Raw genomic sequence first — 24084 nt, 5'->3', positions numbered from 1 at the left:
CCCTTGGTGGTGTCATTAGTAAATTTCAAGCCTCAACACACCACGATCGGCATCGAATGAAATTTTATTAGTCCTTCCATTCATAGATGCTAACTCATAAAACATTCATCGATGAACTTAGACGAGAAGGTTAAAGGTTAACCTATGCATTATGTAAGTCAGTTTAAAGAAGACTTGACACAGGTATTTTCGATACGGTGAAATAAAATGGGGTTTGACGACGTATTTAAGAATATTTCCTTCATATGACGACAGACATGCGCTCGTGCGCGCGCGTGCGTGCGTGAGTGTGTGTGTGTCTGAGAGAGAGAGACCATGCATATTAGTAATAGTATCATAATGGAAGAAGAAAATGGCCTCGCAATAGCATATCTACAGTCTGTATTCAGTCCTTAAAATAGGAATAGTAATAAACAATCTACCTTTGTTTGTTCTGTTGATGCTATGAAGGCCTTTCATAAAGTTAACAGACAATCTTTACTTCATTTGCTAATTAATGTGAAATGTCTGAATTGATCGACAGAAACCAACAAGTACCATACTTTAACGTCATTTTGGTATAATGCGGCCGAGCATCAAAACCGAGACCTTCCGTTCTAACAACTACACCATGGAGGAGATAAAAACTCGACACGAAGTTCAAATGCATAGTTACAACATCAAAAGCAATACGATCTAATATAGGTCTTATAGCTGATAAATAAACGGTCTCCAGTAGATTCTACCGCTGTTAATGATGTGGCTCGAATGACACTGATGGCATTTATATCTCATCTACTTTGTTACGGATGTGATGTTGATCAGACGTACTGTATATATACACTACTGTCAACTGGAGACATATTCATCTATATGACATATAAATAGCGAAATGAACAAGGACAGGTTTTGTCCACAGAATGTTATGGAATATATTAATGTTATTAAAACATAATTTTAATCTTTATGTAAAATTGTTTTAATTGAATCTGTGAAGACATCAAAATTATGTAAAATTTTAATTGATTCATTGGTTGGTTGGTTGATTGGTAGGATGATTGGGATAGTTGGTTGGTTGATTGATGAACTGGAACTAGTCATGCGAGGTAGGACTAGGACCCAGTTTTCCACCGATCTTTCAACTTCTCCCCTGGCATCGCCATCTACCATTAAGTCAAGACACAGTCTTCACGTCACCCCTTCTAGAGAGCACTCGGCAACGATGCAAAGGAAAGATGACGACCATGAACGACAGTCACGACATGGTGAGCATGGAGTCATTACACCAACGACACCTACACAACGAAAAACAACGTAGATCCCTACAGACTGAAATTGTGTCACTGAAATATTATTCATTTATTGAAAGCACATATCGATAAAATAATTATCAATATCCTTGTATAGATCTCACCTTACGAATATATTGTATTTAATGCATGAAATTCAATTTTGTACAAAAGTACAAAATTAAAGAGAGTCCAAGTATATTTGTAATGCGCCAGTTTCTCATTACATAACATGAGTAGGCAAAGATACGTATGTAGGTATAAAGATAAAGAGTCCATCCATCCACCACCACTTGCGTCTATTTTTGGGTATGACCCAACTAATTAATAGCTCAAATCACAGTGTTCATCGGTCGAATGCATTTTGCTACTCTGAAATCAAAAATCCGACGGATCGTTACGTGACAAGACGGTCGTTAAATTTCATTTGTCTCATATTGACGCGAGAGGGTGGTGGGTTGGGTGGCGGGTTAAATTTAACGGTTTATAAGGTTTCCACAGTTATTGCATCATCTAATTCTCTGTTTCCCAACTTCAGTAGGGGTGCGAATCGCTTCATTGTACCAGTAAGTCGTTAGTATATTGTCACGAATCACCCATAAAACCATAACACTGGTAATAGGGCCAGTTGATAATTGAGTCTATAGCCGAAGCGAAATTGCGTTGATGAGAGAGAGTGTTTCGCGTGAGGATCATTTGTGCTTCAAAATATATGAATGTGAAACAAGGGACATAGACAGCTTTTACTGGTGGAAAACTGTACAGTATACCGACAAAATGTGAAAATCACTTCGGTTAACCTGTGCTTCAACTTTACGTTCATTACATCATTTAGCTATTGAAACATACGAATGCTACAAATACCAAATAAACAGTTTCATTTTACATTAAATGTGGATCAAACACATCTGACTGAGATTTGGGAAGGTCGTTGAACGTCAGATGACCATATATCTGTTAGATGGATGTCTAAAGCGCCTTATTGTCTATTTAACATGAATAGTCCGCAGTATTGCCTATTTTACACCAACAATCACAAAGCGAACAGTTTTTCATTTGACAAATACAGAGTGCCTTGAAATAATTGGAACACTGACAACACCTGATGACGGGGTCTGGAATGACCCGAAAGGTTGTGTGTCAAAGAACTAAAAGAAGAGTCCCATAAAAGACCTTTGTCTTTGACAACTCCGCTTGCATATCTTCAGTGTCAACAGACTGATGTTACAGGTGTGTTGTTTGTTGTAGCTTTTGTAGTTGTTCTTCCAGAAATTGCGTGCTTAATCTGATTTACCAAGTGGCAATGTGATCATATAGAAATCTGCATTAACGTTTCAAACATTGATTGCGATCGGATACATATCTCACCCAGCTGATGCAATAACAATATTCATTTTTGCTTATTTGAAATCTTCGTTTTGCTTACATTCAGCAAAATAGGAATCCAAATGATTCCAAAGTATTGTACATAACTCACCTGGGTTCGTCTAATGACATGGTCACGTGTTACACACATAACAGCATAATGGTGTGGAGAATGACCATGTGACCTCTGAAGATTAGTATATATGTAGGCAACCTCAGAGTGACAGTATCAGTCATCCCATCAGTGGTGTATCGTCTAGTCAAGTCTGTTCATCATGAAGGTAACGTTGTAGTTTGTTTCCATACTTTTAAGGGGTTTTTTGGTTGTTTTAACTTTTTTTCTTTTTGTCTCTTTTGTCCGTGAACACAGGTTGGCAACACACAAAGTATAATACAGATGAGATATTGTTATATAATACTGTTATATGTGTACCAGTTTTTAGTTCTATGGTATATTGTGGTTAAGTCTTTCATTGCTTACATTATCCATCGATCCATCCACACATAATAGTTTCATTTTCACATCGGTAAAGGCGTACTTTTATTGAGAACATGATCTTGATTTTACAACATTTTTCCGATTTTCAATGACGGGGCTATCTTAGTTCAATTATGATATTTTCAGTTCTTAGTCGCTGTGTTGGCCGTCACGGTCTGCTCTGTCATGGCCCAGGTGCCTCTCCTTGGTAAAGCAATTGGAAGTTTTGGTGTTGGCTTCAACAATGGCTATGGCTTCAGTGGATACGGTAACAGTAAAGGTATCGGCAACGTTGGCGTTGCTGGTAAAGGCTATGGCTACATCCCCTACAACAACTATGGCTACAACGGTTATGGCTACGGTAAAGGCGTTGGTAACGTTCTTGCTGGAAAAGCTTACGGTAATGGCTACAACCCCTACAACTACAACAACAATATCTACGGTAAAGGTGTTGCTGGTCACGGAGTTGCTAGTCTTGTTGGACACGGACCTTTCGTTGGACACGGTCCCTTCATTGCTGGACACGGTGTTTACGGACATGATGGCAGCATTGTTGGACATGGACCTGCCGGAGTTGCCGGACACGGTGTTTACAGACATGGTGGGCCCTTTGTTGGTCATGGAGTTGCTGGTGCCTTCGTCAACAAAGCCAGCCCCTATTACTACCACTAGATATATGTGCTGAAATGCTTTATGTGTGAATGTTATATATCGCATTGATTTCTTCATAAATATTAAAAAATACAGATCAGATATACACAATATGTGTTGTGTTCATTCAAACATCCGGATTCATGGGTGGGTTTATTAAGTAAAGCTGAAAACCTGGAACAAAGTTTGTGTTTCATGAACGAATTTCTGAGACTGCCCCAAAATTATCACCCAGGTCATCTCATCAAATTAGTTTCGTTAATTGCATGGCATACGTACCCCTTACCTGCACAAATTCTGAAATAGACTGATTAAATGAAGCTAAAATATGCTTCATTCATTACACAAGGTGAGCCCCTGTATTAACCAATCTTCGGCAACTCATGTTTCTTGTAAGAGGCGACTAATGGGATAGGATAGTGGATGTGGTTGACGCCTGTATTCGTATCCTAGTTAAGTAGATCGATGCTCACGATGTTGGCCATTGGAGTATTTGGACTCGATTATTCACAGACTGCCATTATAGAGACGGAATATTGCTGGGCACGGCGTTAAACAACAAACAGAATCGTCTAATAACATGGCGTATACGTTATAACATATTTTATTCAGATACATTTGGAAGTTGGACGTTAATTGTAAGCAGCAGAAGACCAGTGGATGTGTCCAGATGGTATTTTCATCCTGCTTACATCTATTTCCAAAACATGACCACAATCGCTTCAAGGTGAATATTATTATCACAGGCTATACTGGTACTTCCACTGCTAATATGTTTCAAACTGCCATCAATTCTAAATGCACCGCCACGGCGGGTTTCTTTCTTTTTTTTGTTTGTTTGTTTGGGGTTTTGGTTTGTTTGTTTGTTTGTTTTTTCTCACATATAAAGATAATGTCACTGCAATGAAAAAAATGTCACTAAGCACACTTAGGCGTTTCTAACGATTTCTTTCATGCAATTGCCACTAAGTTAAATGCATTTTATGCCCACTTTCCGTTATCCCAGGAGATGTCTTCACAACACCCCATATGTCGTACACCTGAGTCAGCATCTATTCCATTTGATCACTCTTTCCAGGATGGATTCATAGTCATAAAATAACGGTCAATGAATTAAACAGGAGGTTAAGACCATAAATACCTATACTCATTCAGGGTTTAGAATGTTAAACTAGCCATTAAGTTGAAATGGTTAGTTTCAACCGCAAAGGCAACACGACATCATATGGGACTCACGGGTCGCATTGTGACAAATACAAGTAAATGTTATATATATTGTTTGACTGATAAAATAAAACTTATCAGAAACTATGGTTGCATATGACTGAAAAGAGTACCATTAAGCTGACAGATCATTAAAATGTCCCGCTTTTGCAGTATTGACAAAGTATATCACCACCAATCTTCCTAAGTGTGACGGCCATGCATTGTTCGATACTGATTCAGAAGCAAATGCTGATGAACAGAATAGACAGGTTAAAGAGGAGATTTCACATAAATATGGTTGGATTTGTCGTTTCTAGTTACACACGCACACGCACACGCACACGCACGCACGCACACACACACGCACACGTATGCATGCACAAATATGTGTTCTATTGCACAGATATAATGCACGCCAGATAAATGCAGCAGCATCTGGAAAGAGACTAGTCATTATAATAGTAGCCTTAACTTATGGAAAGTTTTATACAATAATATCAGTGGTCTGGCCATCGGTAGAGGTTACTATAGAAGACATCGTCAATCATCATACAAATCCATATCACGAAAAGGCATATATAGATAACAACGAATCGACCATTAGCATCAACAAGAATCACAATCAACTAGAACATCGAGAACCTGTGTTCCCTCATGATCGCCTGGCCAGGTGCAATAGACTATTGAACATACCCGACTCCAAAGCCTAATGTTAGGTACTCTTGATGTCCACGAGATTCGAAGTTAACGTTGCTTTTGAGATACGAACAGGTTAATCCCCGATATGCTAGGAAATAGAGACGAACATGCAAAATATGAACCCAGAGGATCTGCTTTGTTATGTCACACGGGTGTTGAAGGATGATAAGATTTGTCTATTAGGAATAAGTCTCATAGCGTTAAACTAATACGCCGTATGTTACATAGACATACACTGAACTAATCCCCGAAAATAAACGATTTACGAACACACATTGGCAGTATAAAATCACTGTTATTAATCCGATCACCACTTAGATGACTTTGAAGGATTCATTTAAATTTCATTTTCAGATATCCTTGCAACGAACAGGACCTGACAAAACGTCTTAACGGTCTTCGTTGCCTAACATGTGCCTAGCAATGGCCATAGCTCAGCAAGGCTCCACACAACTGTTTGCATTGCTTGCATTTATTAGTCCTCCCATTTACGCTTGTCACTAATTACATAACGTAGATCAATGAACGTAAATGGGAAGTTACAGTTTAAACTGTACATTACGTATTTTAAGTAGACTTCACACAGTGAAACTCGATACAAAGTTCACATTCTCGTTTTGCTTACATTACAAAAATAGATTCCCACTGATTTGGTATGTAAATAAATAAGTGATGGACGTAAGTCTCCATGTAGTCTTTTAATGACGCAGTCACGTGTGGCACACATGACGACACATTGGTGTGGAGAGGGACCACGTGACCCCTGAAGCTTACTATATATGTAGGCAACCGTATAGTGATAGTATCAATCATCCCATCGTTGGTGTATCGTCTAGTCAAGTTTGTTCATCATGAAGGTAAGTTTCCATTTGTTTCCATCACGTTAAACGTTCTCTTGTCAGAGGCTGTAAATCTCAGACGTGTATCAACGTTAGATCTGTGCGGTGTAATCTCGGTAGTCGTTCATTGTTTACCATCATGGTTATATTCACACTTCGGTAAATGTTTTTTTATCGGAAACATGAACTAGATTTTAAACGATCTTTTTAAAAGTTTAATGACATAGTTATCTTAGAATAAATTGCAACTTTTCAGTTTGTCGTCACTGTGTTGTCCGCCATGGTCTGTGCTGCCACGGCACAGGTGCACCTCCTCGGCAAAGGAGTTGGAAGTTTCGGTGTTGGCATCAAGAATGTTGCTGGTAAAGGCTATGGCTACAACCCATACAATGAGTATGGCTATAACGGATACGGTGACGGTAAAGCTGTTGGCAACGTTGGTGTTGCTGGTAAAGGCTATGGCTACAACCCCTACAACATCAACTATGAGTACAATGGTTATGGCTACGGTAAAGGCGTTGGTAACGTTCTTGCTGGAAAAACTTACGATAACGGCTACAGCCCCTACAACTACAACAACGTTGGCTACGGTAAAGATGTTGCTGGTCACCGGGCCGGTCTTATTGGACACGGACCTTTCATTGGACACGGTCCCTTCATTGCCGGACACAGTGTTTATGGACATGGTGGACCCTCTGTTGGTCATGGAGTTGCTGGGTTATTCGTCCACAAAGCCAGCCCATATTACTACCAGTAGAGACTTATGCACAAATGCCTTATGTGTTTATGTTTTCATGCTCTTTTGCACTTGACATCAATAAAATGATCAAAACATCAACGTATCGTGTTCATTTAAACAACCATTTTCCAGGTTAACATTATTTTGTCCGTAATGAATCTGAATCTACACTTTAATTACATTTTAATTTGCACTTGGTATCTTCAGACTTCTTCTAGCAGCTCATTATCAATGATAAACGCGAGGGTGAGAAAGTTTCTCGAGATGATCTTAATACATTGTATCTGTTACCATAGCAACACATGTAATTACAAGTATTTACTTCTTAACCTACGCACACTGGTATGTAATATCACGTAATAAGGGCAGGAGTAAACTTTCATGAAGCGGACAAATTCTCTGCTACAATCACTGATTACTGGTATATACGCTGCACGTGAAATTCCTATGTTAAGACAAATTCCCTCAGCCCCCGACCACCCACATGCACGTCCACACACGCACGCACGCACGCACGCACACACACACAGACACACACACACAAAATCACTGACAAGCGATGGTTAATGATTGTACCCTACTCAAATACGTCCTGCTAAGAATAAAAGACAATAACATTCAGTAACCAGGGCTTGATTATGTTCCATTAGCTGTCTTTTTAAAAGCCAGAGATATTGTAGTTGTTATAGCAAAACGGTTCGGTGGGGTAGCCTAATGGTTAAAGTGTCTGCTTGTCACACTGACGACTAAGGTTCGATTCCCCACATTGGAACAATGTGTGAAGCCCACTTTCGGTGTTCCCGTCGTGATATTGCTGGCATATAGTTAAACCATACTCATTTACTTTAGTAAAACATAGTTTCATGCTTGTAATTCCCCCGAGATGTGTGTTTAAGTACTTTTGTTCTCAAAGCGTTTGCTTGTCACAAAATCAAGGTTTGACTTTCATGGAGAGTACAATGTGTGGATGTCTTTCCTTGTCCTCCCTGTCGTTGTTCTGCTTAAATCTTGAAAATAAACATCTTCAGTAACGTATCCACACATAACTGCCAAACTAGTGTTACACTTCCTTTTGTGCTTAAAATACTGAGGTTGTTGGTATGGCAAAACCTATCTACACTATTTACAGTTTCTACAGACTGAGTTATTCTCTCGCGGTGTGTGGAAGTTGTCTTGAGCTAAAACTTTGGACTCCTTTCCTCACGGTGTTCAGTGATTTCAGACTTGAATTGGATGATGGCAATCTAGTATTACTCGTTTTGTTGGACCTTAGTGCAGACCTTAGACCATAGCATAATGTATTCCCGCCTCGGAGTTGGAATCCAGGGAATGGCAAAGATTCGGTTTACTTCAAAGATAGACACCAGTCAGCGCTGGGGAATGGCTTTCTATCAGAACCTGTTCTACCGCAAGGGACTGTCTTTGGGCCAAATCCTTTTACACTGTATACAAGACAGCTTGATAAATCATTGTCAGGCACAAGACGGAACGTCACCCATGTAGTGTCTGTCAATGCGACGACGCACAACTGCTTAAACCCTTTCTCAAACGATCTTTATTCGCTCTACAACAGTAATATTACTCCTAACACGCATGCGGCATCTTAACAGGGTTAACAAGATTTATGAATCTAGACAGGCATTTCAGTGCTATTTAGGCGTCAGTATTTTACAAAAATTATGTACAATTGGAATATACAGTAATCTGGTCAGGAGAAGAGCTTCACATCTAAAGATGTAATGAAACTCGTCCCCCGACCCATTTCATTTTAGTTACATAGTTTACATAGGTGATCTTCCCTCGCAATGTCCTGCCACCGGCCAGTCTCCAGTGGGTAAGTTATGATTTGAATTAAATCTTAGAATAGGGATAAAGACAGGATTAGATAATAATAAGTATTGGTTGAAGTTGTATTGATTTTTAAAATATTTATAGAGATTGCCTAGATACAATGTTTTCTCTCAACTTTAGGTAGTCTAGAGCTTACCTGACAAAATTTGTCCTGCTCTGGAGACTATAGCCAGGAAGCAGAACAAGGGATAGAGAAATACTACAGTTAGTCCGATATTATTTAGCATAGCTTGGATAAAGCGTATCCAGGTATAACCGTTTAGGGACTGTTGGAGCTTGATCAAAATACACGATTTGAGACAGTTTTATGTTTCCGGTACAGGGGTAGGTAAGTTTAAGCAAAATGATAACATGAGCTGAAATATTTGTTCTACCCAGTTCGCCATAGATCATAAAATTTGGGGTAGATTTACGAAGTCCACTCGCCATTTAAAAACAAATTACATGTAGATTTTCAACCAGGTTTAGATTTTCGTATCCACAGATTTCTGAACCATACCTTCAAACTGGTAGAAACATCGTATCAAAAGCGGATAAGAGACAGTCAAGCGGTAAGTAAGTCTTTTAGTAAGCTGTACATAGCCTTTGCTGCGTTTTCAACAAATTGATTCAATACATGTAGCCATCTTTTTATTTCGGTGAAGTTTTGTACCTTGATAATTCTATTATTACCTTTAGTCTTTTAGTAGTATTTACTTGTGATTTCCATAGTATGCTATGGTGTTCAGATGTATCAAATGATTTCTGCAACTCACGTGGGGTGAGGGCTTCTGAAGCTCTGGAACAAGCATCCCTCTGTTCTCAGGGCATTAAGTCATGGATGTTCAGCAACAAGCTCAAACTCAACGATGACAAAACCGAGTGTCTCATACCTCTTGGGAGCTGTTTCATTAAGGTAGCAGATGTAGTTAAAGATCTAGGTGTCCTTCCTGACTCTGCTTTACCCTTAGATAACCACGTTAAGAAGTTCAACAGAAGTTGCTTCCTCCAGCTTAGAAATATTGAAATTACAAGGAGGTACCTCAACAAACAATCGGCAGTTCTCCTTGTTCTGTCATAAGTCATTCCCAAGGTAGATTACAGCAATAGTCTTCTTTGGGGTAGTCCACACATAGCAATAAATACCCTCCAGAAAATACAAGAATTGTTACTCTCACGCTAAAATATGACCACATAACTCGCATTCTTCAAAGCCTTTATTGGCAAGTCATTCAAAACCTTTCTGCAAACCCTACTCTTTAAAATCGCTTTCTTTAATTAGATGTATAATGAGCGCTTCGGACATGTAATGAGCGTGGAATGTTAACGCAATATGAAGTTACATTTAATCTATTTAGACATAAGAATTACGATTCCTGTGCCACAGATTGGCCGGTCGTTACGCCTCATAAATCTCACAGGGGGGTTGGCATATGAGATTGGCACAGTGACTCAATCCATCTTATCATCTGTACCCCAAAGTTTTGTTGGGTTGCGATTCACTTCACTGTAATCGATATTTATATTAGTCCTCAGTGAATTGCCATGAATCACCCATAAACTCATAAAACAAGTAACAGTGCCAATGAATAGCATAGTTTATGCGTGTTATTGTCTATTTAACGTAAAAACTCACTAAGGTGACAGGGAATAGTTTTGGATTTGGCAACTACAGAGTGTCTTGAAATAACTGGAACATTGACAACACTACTCTCACACCTTCAATAGTCAACAGACTTGTGGCATATGTGTTGTAGTTTTTGCAGTTTCTCTACCAGGAATTGCTAATTTATTCTGGTTGTCCAAGTGACAATGTGATGATACATAAATCTGCCTTAACACCTTAAACGCCGTTGACAACAAGATACATTACTATGGTGTCCATCTGATGCAATCACAATATCCCTAACTAATATACCCAATTCTTCGTTCAGCAACATAGGAATCCATTTGATCGAGTGAATATTGATGTACATAACTCTCCTTGTGGTCATCTAATGACATGCTCACGTGGTACACACATAACGGCATAATTGTGTGGAGAATGACCACGTGACTCTGAAGATCGGTGTACATGTATGTACCCTCATTGTGATAGTGTAGCTCGTCGAATAGATTTAAAGAGTAATAATTCTCATAAACACTTTATGGGCACACCGAGGCGTGTTTTCACGATTTTCTTTCATGCGATCGCCACTAAGATGACTGCATTTTATGCCTATTTTCTGTTATCCAAGGAGATGTCTTCATAAACACCCCACTGACGATGTCATTAACTCTGCGTGTGCTCATACACCTGATTCAACGTCTATTGCATTTACTTATTCTTTTCATGTGGATCCATATTCACAAAGATCAAGGAATTAAACAGGAGAATGTTAAAGGTGAAACGTTATAGTTACTCATTTAGGATTTAGACAGTAAAACTAGCTGTTAAGTTGAAATGCTTAAATTCAACCGCAACCCAAATTCACATGGGTCGTATTAAGACAGACACATATCAATGTAATCTATGAATGGTCCGAACAGATAAAATAAAACGTGTGAGAAACCATGCTTGGATATAACTGAAAGTTTGTCATTAAGCTGACAGTTCATTCAACGTTCTTATCAAGCTACTGCGATGCTGACAAAATAGATATCATCATATATCTTCCCGCTTGTGACTGTCCCGCATTGTTCGATACTGATTCACTTGCAAATACTGATGAAAAGAATAGACAGGTTAAAGCGGATATTTCATATAAATATGGTTGGATTTCTCGTTCCTATTTACACGCACACGTATGCATGCATATATGTGTGCACAATTGCACAGATATAATGTGCGCCAGATAAATGCAGCAGCACTTGGAAAGTGACTAGTCATCATAATAGTAGCCTTAACTTATGGAAAGTTTTATACGATAATATCACTGGTATAGTTTATACAAATATACGCATCATACAAATCCATGTCACGAAAATGCATTTTATATAGCTAACATCGAATCAATCATTAGCATCAACAACAATCGCAAACAATCAACCAGATAATCGAGAATTTGTCTTCCCTCATGACCACCTGGCCAAGTGCAGTAGAACATTCGTCACATCCAGCTCCAAAGACTAATTTTAGGTAACCTTCATGACCTCGTGATTCGAAGTTAGGGAACACCAAAAATATATCTGTTCTTTTTTTATGTGATACGAACAGGTTAATCCATGATATACTGGTAAATGGACAAATGGAAATGGAAGGTGCAAAAGGATGACTTTAGAGGATCTGGTTTGTTGTCACATGGGTGTTAAAGGATAATAGGAGTTGTCTCTCGGGAATCATAACGTTAACCTGATGAATATGTATGATACGCTGTACGGTATACAGACACACTGACATAATCCCCGAGAATAAACGGTTTACGGACACACATTGGCAAGTATAAAATGAAATGCAATGCAATCTAGTTTAATGGAGTCATCAGTAAGATGACGTTTAAGCGTTCATTTAAATTATATTTTCCAATATCCTAGTAACAAAATTAATGGAACCTGATCTGAAGTGATGAATATCTACATTGCCTAACACGCACCTATCCATGGCCATGACCCTTCAAGACTCAACACTGTTTGTAGCGTTTGCGTTTACCTGTCCTTCCATTCAGGGATTCTCACTAAGACGATTAAAGGTTACAATATGAATTACATCAATGATGTTTAGATACGTTTGACACAGTTAATCTCAATACGACGTGCATCACGATCTCATGTGGATCGCTCAGATTGATAAAAGAACTGTTTCCTTCAATTTTACAGCTACCAAAGATGAGAATTGCATGCCACTGATGGTAGTTCCCTGTCATTTCCTTTCGTTGGACACGTAACAGATGTACAGTACATATATTATGGTCAATAGTAGGAATATATCTATACTTCAGTATATCAGTAGAAAAATTAACAAAACCACTTTTCTTACACAGAATATTATTAGGCAGATTAAAGTAATTCAATCTGTAATATTTATATGTGAAATATTCACTTAATGTTAATTTAATCTATTTAGAAATCAAATTTAATCTATTAGGAATCAAAATGTTGCGATTCCTGTGCGACATTTTGACCGGTCGTTACGCCTCATTAGCCATATGTGGGGATAAACAGAAGTTCGGCAGTTCAGTGATTGCCACAGTGATTTCGGGCACCTCTTTTCCTGTATCCTGGTACATCTACGGTAGTGGTGGTGATTGATGAGATCACAGCCAAAGCGATGTTAAGTTTATACGAAACAGTTTCAAGTGTGATTACGTGTGCTCACTAGTGCATTTATTAAACAACGCGAATGTGAAACACAGAGCGGAGACAGTCAAACCTCAATTTGTCCCTGAAACATTCTAATGCATGGAAAACATACTTCCATGGAAGTGAATTAGAAAGACTGTCCACTTGTGAAAATAATTTCTTTAAAATGATTACATCCTACATATATGAAACATACAAATGCAAAAACAACACTTTAAAAATCAACAGACTTTGGTTTCAAAGCTCCTCTATGAACATCAAGTTTAACAGTGCAACATACATATCTAACTGAGATTTGCATTAGTTGTTAAACGTTGTGACTACATATCACTGTGTACTTAATATGAAAAGTCATCAATATCAGCGAATAGTTCTTTACTTGGCAAATACAGAGTTACCTGATGGATGACTGTGTGACAATGTGATAATACGAGGGCTGGTCAAAACGTTCAAAGCCTACATAATTTCTAGAATGGTGACACCAAATAATCTTTGGAGTGTTGTTGGACAGTGTTCTTCGTCAGCATTTCCAGTCATTTGACTCAAATAGATCAACTAGTTCGAAAGCAACAGGTCCTTGAAGCATACTGGGGTATACATACGAGTACAAAGTGCGAGATGTTGAGGGCTGGACATCTGATTTTATATGGCACACCTCTCTAATGGCAAAGTCTGCAGTACATCAATTTGATGTACCCTTATGTATACCATAGTATGTTTTAAGGACCTGATGCTTTCGAACCAGTTGATTTATATGAGTAAAATAACTGGAATAAGACTGAACAACACTGTTCAACAACACTCCTAAGACTTGTTGCTGTCTCCAGTCTAGAAGCTATGTAGGCTTAGAACTTTTCGACCAGCCTTCGTATATAGAGAGTTGTACTGAAACTCTTAATGCTTTAAACATTGATTACAATCAGACGAATATCTTATCCAGTTGATTGAAAAAACAACATTCCTTTTAAGGTGTAATCATCGTATTGCTTATAATTGACAAATTAAGACTGATTGGGTGAACGACAATGACAATGTAATAATGTATAGAGTAGGAAAAACATATTAAACATAGAGATTACAATCACATAAATGTCTTATCCAGCTGATAAATAATAATATTCTTTTTAAGTGAAATTAAATTGCTTTTATTTAGGAAAATAGATTGGACTGATTTAGTGAATAATGATATCCATAACTCTCCGTCTGGTCCTCTAATGACACGGTCACGTGGTGCACGCGTAAGGACATAATGGTGTGGAGAGTGACCACGTGACCCCTGAAGATAAGTATATATGTAGGCACCCCTTTTGTAGCAGACAGGTAACCCTTCACTGGTGTATCGTCTAGTCAAGTCTGTTCATCATGCAGGTAATATGCATGAGCCGCATATTATTATCATCACTCTTAAAGCGTTCTTGCATCATGATGAAAACTCTGAAAGATCTGGTTTGTCAGTGAAAACATGTTGCGAATGTACAAAGTCTAAGATAGATGTACTATCATAAGTGTACCATCTCGTTCAGTCGTTATTTACAGTATCCATCCGTCCATCACAGTGGTGTAGGGGTAGCATACTGGCCTCTCACGCCTGAGGCCCGGGTTCGAGTCCCAGTGAAGACACCAAAATTCGTGACCTGGGTCCCATTCTGTGTTGTGTCCCTGGACAAGGAGTCCACATTGCACTCAGTCCACCCAGCTGTTTAAAGCTGATACCTGAAACGCGGATGTACGGACCAATACGGTCGCGCTTAGCGCTTAGTAGCATCTTTGAAAGTACAATTCCGTCAGGGTAATAATTTAACGCCAGAGAGCAACATCGCTTTGAATTCTAGTCGCAAAAATGAGCATATTATTATCATCATGATTCGATTCTGAAATTGCTGAAATAGTACCGCCATAGGGAACATCCAGCGAACTTGATTTGTCTAATTTATGTTAGCGTTATCGTAGATAATTAAACCTTTTTTCTTCTTCAGGTCGTCGTCGCTGTGTTGTCCGTCATGGCCTGCTCGGCCATGGCCCAGCTGCCTCTCCTTGGTAAACGTGTTGGAAATTTCGGCGTTGGCTTTAACAATGGACGTATTACTGGTAAAGGTTATGGCTACAATCCATACAGTAACTATGGCTACAGTGGATATGGTAACGGCAAAGGTATTGCCAACTTTGGCGTTGCTAGTACAGGCTATGGCTACAACCCCGTCAACAACAACTATGGCTACAGTGGCTATGGTTACGATAAAGGCGTTGGTAACGTTCTTGTCGGAAAAGCTTATCCCTACAACTACAACAACAATGCCTACGGTAAAGGTGTTGCTGGTCACGGGGCTGGTCTTGTTGGACACGGACCTTACGTTGGACGCGGTCCTTTCATTGCTGGACACGGCCTTTACGGAGTTGCCGGACACGGTGTTTACGGACATGGTGGACCCTTCGTTGGTCATGGAATTGCTGGTGCACTCGCCAGTAAAGTCAGTCCCTATTATTACCATTAGATGTCTCTGATGAAATGCTTCAAGTGTGATTGTTTTATACTGTATGGATGTATTCTCAATGAATAAATGTATCAAACTACACAACTGTATTATGTTCTTTTAGAACACCCGGAATCGTAGGTGTTTAGTGTGTAGAATACTGTGCACCTGGACCACAAACTATGTTTGATTAACGACTTTCTTAGTTTGCCGTAAACAATTATCACCCTGGTCATGTTTTATTCTCCATGATAATCTCAACAAATCAGTTAACCTTCGTTAATTGCAGGACATGCATTCCCCTTAACCTGCACATGCTTGGATCTGCAGTACAGAAATAGGACCATTAAATGAAGATAAATAAAGATAAGATTATGGTACACTCATTGCACATGGTGAGGCTCTGTTATAAGATCCGGGTGAGAATTGATCTTCGGCAACCAATACGAGGCAAGAGCGGGATCGAGTGGTTGATTTGGTTGACACGGGCCATCATGGTAGATCGATGCTCACGATGTTGACCACTGGTATGTGGTATCTGGTATCTGGTATCTGGTCCAGACTCGATCATTTACAGACCGCCGTCATATACCTAGAATATTACTGAGTGGGGCGTAAAACTAAACTCACTCACTCATCTGCCAAGAACGTGGCGATCTGGAGAAGGTTGCGATTTTGCTTTTCCCACAGCCTTCTTGAAACGGCCATGCCAATCCCCAAGGTTGTGAGTCTTTTTAGCACACTCGAAAAGGCACCTTGACTGCTTTGTGCACAGGTCCATGGTTGTGGTCTCCAAGTGTTCTGGAAATTATGTCCTTTAATGTTGAGATTGATGAGCAGTCTCTGTGAATGCACACGATCCATTCCCCCCTTTGCTTCTTGTTCACAATAGACATTTAATCATTCACATATGTGTATCTTCCACCAGAAGTAGGAAGAAACCTGTTGTGCTTTAGCCATAACTGCAGTTGTGGACATAATGATGAAAACTCCCAGTTCATACATTCTTATAGCAATGCTTGTTATCGTAATGCTTGTTTTTGACCTTGGTGTGAATGGCATAGTGTATGAAATATGCAAAAATAGTAATAAAGAATTTGCTTATTGAAAACATTCAAGAGAGGTGTTGGAAGTCTATGGACAAAATCTAGTGAACTACTCTTAAGATATCTTGCTGACAATCTTACATGCACTTTAATATGCCGAAATCTTCAAAGTGTCGCTGTGACCTTGAAAAGTATGTGTAGGTCACTAAAGTCAAGTGGGCTCTATGCCTTTCCTAGATTCCTTAATAACTCACTACTAATGAACTGAGTGAACTAAACTCACTAAACCCGCTGGTTCACATGTCAACCTGCTGAAACGCATGTCATATGGGCACACACACTTTACATTTTACCAGCGTCTTAATTCCTTAAAACAACACAGTTTTCACAATAACAAACATCATAATTATTACCTCGACCCAAAGGTCGAACTTACGGGACTACCAAAATTTGTATAATCCCCAGCAACTGCTCACAATCTGAACTCAACCCCTGATCTCCTAGGAGAGCAGCAAGCGCTCCTCCGTCAATGACAAACGAATGCATCATCGCCCAGAAAGTGACTTCCATTTACTATCTCGCGCAGCTTATCGAGAATTTCATGAAGTATTTTCAATGGCCTGGACAGAAGTATAATTCATTGTATCAACTGAAATATCATATAATATCATGATCGGCACACTCGATTTGATCAATACCCATACCTGTTTAAAAATAAAAAAATCGCCAATGAGCAAAATTGACAACCACAAACATTGAACCAGATATCCGAGAATGTCTCTAACCTATTGGACACTAGGCCTAGTGCAACGAAAAACGCATCATACTCAGCTTCAAAGCCGGTATTCACGATGCCGTAGATATCAGAAAGCCACAACAAATATTTGTGTTGACGTCTTTGATATGGTTAATGCAAAATATACTTCCCTAAAAATGCAAAAGGATGACCTCGGAGGATCTGCTTTATTATGCCCCTTTGGTGTTAAAGGATGATAGGACTTGTCTCTCGGGATGAAGTGTGTATCACATATTTAAATGGATGAATATTTATGATAAACCATACATTGACATAACCGACGAAAATAAACGGTTCACGAACACACTTTGCCAGTATAAAATTACTGAATATAGTGTGATCATTTTGCCTCTCCTTGTTCATTTGAATTTTATTCCCGATATCCTGGTAACGAACCTGGAGTGTTCATTGTCTTCATCGCCCAACACGCCCCTAGCAATGGACATAACCCTGCAGGACACCACACAACTGTTTGCATCGTTTGCATTTATTAATCCTTCCATTTACAGGCTGTCATTAAATGTAAATCAATGAACGTAAAGGAGAAAGTTAAACCGATTTTTAAGTAGACTTGTCACAGTTAAACTCGATATAAAGTTCAAATGCTTTTTACAACCTCAAAAGCATGATGATCTAATACTGATCACTCCCATTCTCATTGATATCATTCCTCCAGTTACAGATGAGAATCAGTCACTTACTGTCATCTACATTTTTTGTTGAGCAAGTGGTGTTGGTTACATCTATAGTACATACACCCTATGGTCAACTGGAATCATATTCACATATCTGTAAGACGTCAATATGATGGAAGTAGAGAAATGAGTTTAAAAAATACAGTTTCGTATACAGAATATTGTTAGAGTGAATGAGCTTAGTTTTACGTCGCACTCAGCAATAGTCCTGCTATATGACGGTGGTGTGTAAATAATCGAGGCTGTACCAGACAATCCAGTGATCAAAAAGTATGTGCATGGATCTGCTCAATGAGGAACCGATGGCATGTGTCAAACAAGCCAGCAAGTTTGACCACCCGATCCCGTTAGCCTCCTACGACAAGCATAGTTGTCATTCATGGAAAGCATGGGTGGCAAAATTCTACCCCAGACCTTCAGAAGTCGCATGTTGTTAGACATATTAGTGCAAGTAAACGTGACTTAAAACAATAATATGTGTGCATAAATTTTGATTCAGTGTCAATTCAATCTACTAAGAATTCAAAATGTTGCAATTCCTATGCGACATTTGGGCCGGTTGTTATGCCTCATTAGCCTCATCTGAGGATAAGTTTAATTAAGGACTGGCATAATAAATACATACACCTCACACCCTGTATCTCAAATCCACAGTAACTGTGGTGAGTGATGAGTTCACAACCGAAGCGAAATTACGTTTCTGAGAAAGTCGAGTTTCGAGTGAGATTTATTTGTGTTCGCAAGTGCTTGAATTAAAGAACATGTATGGGAAACAAGAAACATGGACAGTTTCAATTGTACCACAATCTGTATCTGTATATATAACAATATAAATGCATTAGAAACACAATAGAAAACACTTTGGTTCACTTGTGCTTTTTATCACTTTGCACACACATGATATCTTCCATATATCGAAACATACGAGTACAAATGTTTAAACATTAACAGCTGTTGGGTTCAAAGATCTTTTATGAAAATCAAATTATATGTAACAGTGTAGCAGACATATCTGACTGAGATTTGCATTGGTTGTTGAACGTTGTGATCAAATATTTTCTTACTGTCAATATAATATTAAAAACATTTAGATGGCAGCAAGTGGTATTGAATTTGGCAAATAAAAAGTGCCTTGAAATAATTGGAACATTGCAACACCGCTCACATAACCTCAGTAGTCAACAGGCTGGTGTTGTATGTGCGTTGAATGATGTAGCCGTTGTAGCTGTTCGACCAGAAATTGTTAGTTTACTCTGGTTGGCCAAGTGACTGTGTGATAATATATAAAGTTGCATTAATAATTTAAACAATTATTACAATCAGATATATATTTTACCATTTTATTCTGTTGATAAACATAGCTCTACCCCTTATTCTTTTCTCATAAAAAGAATCCTCGGTTCTCGTACATTCAATTCCGATTCCGATTCCGATTGACTTCGTACATTTAAAATCACTGGGTGGTCAATTTTGTCCATTGCTGTCCATGCGGTCATCTACTAACACGGTCACGTGGTGCACACGTAACAACATAATGGTGTGGAGAGTAACCACGTGGCCCCGGAAAATAGTATATATATGTAGGCAGCTTCATAGTAACAGTATCAGTCATCCAATCACTGGTGTATCGTCTAGTCAAGTCTGTTCATCATGAAGGTAACGTTCCATTTTGTTTCCATCAATTTGCAACGCTCTTTTCAGATTGGTGGAACTAAACATTTTTGTTTAAAAAACATTAAAAACAGGTTGTCAACATACCGGTTATGAGAATTATCACCATATGTGTAATTCTTCGTATAGTATTTCATTGTGTACGTTATCCATCCATCATGGTTTCATTCTAAATAAACATGGTCTTAGAAAATGTTTCGTATTTTCGTGACAGAGTTACCTTAGTTTCAACTTATTCTTTTTTCCCCAGTTCGTCGTCGCTGTGTTGTCCGTCATGGCCTGCTCTGCCATGGCCCAGCTGCCTCTCCTTGGTAAAGGAGTTGGAAATTTCGGCGTTGGCTTCAACAATGGACTTATTGCTGGTAAAGGTTATGGCTACAACCCATACAATAACTATGGCTATGGCGGATACAGTAACGGTAAAGGTCTTGGCAACGTTGGCGTTGTTGGTATCGGCTATGGTTACAACCCCTACAACAACTATGGCTACAATGGCTACGGTAAAGGTGTTGCTGTTCACGGAGATGGTCTTGTTGGACACGGACCCTTCGTCGGACACGTTGCCGGACACGGGCCTATTGATGGACACAGAGTTGCTGGACACGGTGTTTATGGACATGGTGGACTCTTCGTTGGTCATGGAGGAGTTGGTTCATTTGTCGGCAAAGCCAGTCCCTATTACTACCACTAGATGTGTGTGCTTGAATCCTTCAGGTGTGAATGTTTCTGATAATGTTATGATTTCTTTTCAATAAATAGATAAAAATATAGAGAATGTGTATTGTGGTCTCTCAAACTGCCGGATGTGTTGGTGTGTTTTTCTAGCTTTCTAACTCTACCATATACTGTTATCACCAATGTCATATTTTATTCTACTGATATTTTTTGTAGATCTGACTTTGTTAATTGTAGTATGTGTTTACCCTTTCACCTGCACAAATTTGGATCAACACTAAATTGAATTCCATTCAGTAATCCAATGTACATATGGTGATATTCAGTCACAAAAGACCTTGAAGTTTCCGGGTAGAACTGGGTCTTAGGAACGGGATATGGTGGTCAGACTGGCTGACCTAGTTGACACATGTCATCGTGTCTGGTCCAGATTCGATTATTTATTTCCCCATAGCAGGTATAATGCTCAGTGCGGTGTTAAACAACAAAAATCTCACGAACAATACCCAGTCGTATGATCACAGATATGTTATGACACATTTCCTTTTCGACAAGTACAAAAAGGCATGATTTGAAATGTTATATCCTATACTTGTTTAAAGTTTATATGGTTGACACATGTCATCGGTTCCCAGTTGCGCAGATCGATGTTCATGTTGTTGATCACTGGATTGCTTGGTCCAGACTCGATTATTTACAGACCGCCGCCATATAGCTGCAATATTGCTGATTGCGGCGTAAAAGTAAACTCACTCACTCACTCACTTAAAGTTTATAACGAGGAGTGTCAACCTGATACTTAAGAGAATTAGTGACCGAGTTGTGATATTCCACTCAAACAACGGTCTATACAAAATATAACAAAACAACAGGCCTACATTCAGAAACAAAGTTCACAATGATATATGGTTTTAACTCTCATGGTGATGAGTTGTTTTTCTGTCGATATGCGCGAAAGTGGCTTGATGATTCTAGCTCGTCACGATAAAGGCCAGGCTTTCGATTCGTTTTGGGGTCAATGTATGGGAAACTCCTCTTTTTTGTATACTGTCGTGACATTACAAAACAACGTAATGATAATCTCTCACTGCAGATTACAATGCGTAAAACTGATGATAAGGAATATTTTCGTGTATCATCACATGGTATGAAAATGTGCCCTATCATCTCAACAGTGATATATTTTAACACATTACAATGGTTCCTGTTCCCGTTTTAACGGAAATGTTTCTGTATTTTAATTTGAAAATATTTTGCATATATTTGCTCAAACACGTCGTCACACACACTCACTCGTGAAACCCTTATATCTGTATATCTGTAGCTGTTTGAGTAATAATAACATAGCCAAGAAAATACGCAATGGTGTGCTGCAATATGGACTGGGTAATCATTGAAGAATAGTATCACAAGGTATAAATATCATAATCAGCTGTAGGGCACTCCGTAAGCAAAGCATAACATAAACTGTGTCTTGCAAAATATTTAACGTGTATATTATGGACACAGATAACCGTGTCACTCATGCGAGTCAATTTCCGCAATGAAGGCCAGGTTCCAGATAATTATGACACATGTCATATATATATATATAAAGGCGGCTATGTATATAAAACTAGAATATACATACATACATACATACATACATACATACATACATACATACATACATACATACATACATACATACATACATACATACATACATACATACATACATACATACATACATACATACATACATACATACATACATACATATATATATACATATGTGTGCGTGTGTGTGCATGTCTCTCTCTCTCTGTGTGTATATATATGTGTGTATATATGTATGTATGTATATATATGTATGCATATTCATTTTCTTTGAGGTGATCGCCACTAAGACTTCGTTTTACGTCTATTTTCCGTTATTCAAGGAACTGAGGAAGTGTTGCCTGTCTTTACAAACACGCCACTAGCAATGCAATTCACATTGCATGCGGTCATACGCACATTTCCACGTGTTGGAATTAATACATATTTTTTTCAATAATTTCAGTGAACTAAACGGCAGAAAGTTAAAGAGTAGACTGGGAATAACTAAACTGATTTTACGGCAGGATAGTAAGTTCACATATGTAGCGCAAAGGTCAAACTACTTCAGAGGGAACGCATGGATCACATCGAAAAACAAAACAGATACATGTAAATATTTTTTTGAATGCTTTTTCGACAATAATTAGGAGTAATCTGTGAACGGTTTTGGAACTAAAATTTCTTGGTTGCATTCATATTGATGGCTCAGTTGCAAACACGCTGTACTGTATCCAACGTTTTAATTTCTGTGTATTCAACATCTGCTTCACAACCTGACATACACAGCGCTCAGTAAAACTGTTTTAGTCATTACATTCGCCATTAGCACGAATACCTCATTCACTCTTCAACTCTATTTGAAAAACCTGTCATGCAGGTTACCTTTAACATTGGTACAAACGGAATCGTAATAGAAGTATTATCGTGACAAAGTTTCTTCATATACAAATATAATTGCAGCTGGGATAAACAGCTGGATTAGTACGAACAAGCTCTGTCTTCAACCGTGACACACCTCGTTGTCGTAACTCTGTGTTTGGGTATGTCTATTCTCTGAGATAATTTAAAACGATAGAAAGGTGAGTAAAGGTAAGTGTCATTAAAACATTTATCATTTTCCGTATGAAAACTGCAGCTATAGGCAGAATTGACATTTTCAGAAAGAATGCACCTTCGATTTCTATTTAGTCTGACCACAACTATTTCACTGGCAATACATTCAGGTCACAATCTCCACTTAGATGGGCATTTTCTCCTTAAGTCTTATTTTTCGAAATTGTTCATAATCAAAAATGTGATTGGTATTTAGTCTGCATCTGCAGGAGAATCATTTTCTGTGGTCATATTATCAAGTGTTTATAGGTATGTATGCAAATTATTGCTTAAGCTGCAGATAGGTCGAGACAAGTGGGACACCTTTGTTTAACGGGAACATAGTAGTAACTGATTTTGCATTACAAAGCCATCTGCAAGACGTGAATAATAATGAGGAGGATTCGGAGAAATACGTCGCCCCTGGTAACGTGCTGGACCGTATTTTGATTGTTGGCTGTATAAGAGCTAAGTTTATAGCTGCAGGTTTAGGGCTTTAATGAACTGACCTTAGAATGCAAAGTCATGTCTTCAGTTTCAGTTTTTAAGTGTTTGTCATTACGGCTATGTAGTTTTGACAGCTCAAGTCTTGCAACTGTCGGAGATGTGCAATCACAGAAAGCGAAACACATGGATGTGAAGATGTATCTCTTGAGGACGAGAATACTACCAATTTCTGCATTATCGTGACAGGGAATATGTCA

At 38.7% G+C, this 24084-nt stretch overlaps 4 protein-coding genes across 4 annotated transcripts; all 4 read left to right on the top strand.

Annotated features, from left to right (window-relative positions):
* Nucleotides 1-1214: 1214 nt before the first annotated feature.
* LOC137271997 (chorion class A protein L11-like) lies at nucleotides 1215-3817 on the top strand. Its single transcript, XM_067804374.1, has 2 exons — nucleotides 1215-1244; nucleotides 3259-3817. Exons 1-2 carry the CDS (start codon nucleotides 1215-1217, stop codon nucleotides 3781-3783), a joined length of 555 nt encoding a protein of 184 aa, XP_067660475.1. The 3' UTR covers nucleotides 3784-3817.
* Nucleotides 3818-6518: 2701 nt separating this feature from the next.
* On the top strand, nucleotides 6519-7263 carry LOC137271996 (chorion class A protein L11-like). Its single transcript, XM_067804373.1, has 2 exons — nucleotides 6519-6524; nucleotides 6763-7263. Exons 1-2 carry the CDS (start codon nucleotides 6519-6521, stop codon nucleotides 7261-7263), a joined length of 507 nt encoding a protein of 168 aa, XP_067660474.1.
* Nucleotides 7264-14681: 7418 nt separating this feature from the next.
* On the top strand, nucleotides 14682-20618 carry LOC137271995 (pupal cuticle protein Edg-91-like; the record flags this gene model as incomplete). Its single annotated transcript, XM_067804372.1, has 2 exons — nucleotides 14682-14721; nucleotides 20283-20618. Coding segments are annotated over exons 1-2 (342 nt in total), but the record flags the coding sequence as incomplete, so codon positions are not given.
* LOC137274669 (shematrin-like protein 2) lies at nucleotides 14776-15845 on the top strand. Its single transcript, XM_067808000.1, has 2 exons — nucleotides 14776-14799; nucleotides 15330-15845. The coding sequence occupies exons 1-2, from the start codon at nucleotides 14776-14778 to the stop codon at nucleotides 15843-15845; spliced, it is 540 nt and encodes a 179-aa protein (XP_067664101.1).
* Nucleotides 20619-24084: the final 3466 nt, after the last annotated feature.

Source organism: Haliotis asinina, chromosome 2 (genome assembly GCF_037392515.1).
Source record: "Haliotis asinina isolate JCU_RB_2024 chromosome 2, JCU_Hal_asi_v2, whole genome shotgun sequence".
Lineage (NCBI taxonomy): Eukaryota > Metazoa > Mollusca > Gastropoda > Lepetellida > Haliotidae > Haliotis > Haliotis asinina.
The sequence above is the reverse complement of the archived record's forward strand: the minus strand, read 5'-3'. Positions and strand labels throughout refer to the sequence as shown.

Bases quoted from the DNA above. Each gene is read 5' to 3' on its own strand.
- LOC137271997 (XM_067804374.1), top strand. From the start codon at position 1,215: ATGACGACCATGAACGACAGTCACGACATG. The intron at 1,245-3,258 runs GTGAGCATGGAG...TGATATTTTCAG, and splicing joins TGAACGACAGTCACGACATG to TTCTTAGTCGCTGTGTTGGC.
- LOC137274669 (XM_067808000.1), top strand. From the start codon at position 14,776: ATGATGAAAACTCTGAAAGATCTG. The intron at 14,800-15,329 runs GTTTGTCAGTGA...TTTCTTCTTCAG, and splicing joins TGAAAACTCTGAAAGATCTG to GTCGTCGTCGCTGTGTTGTC.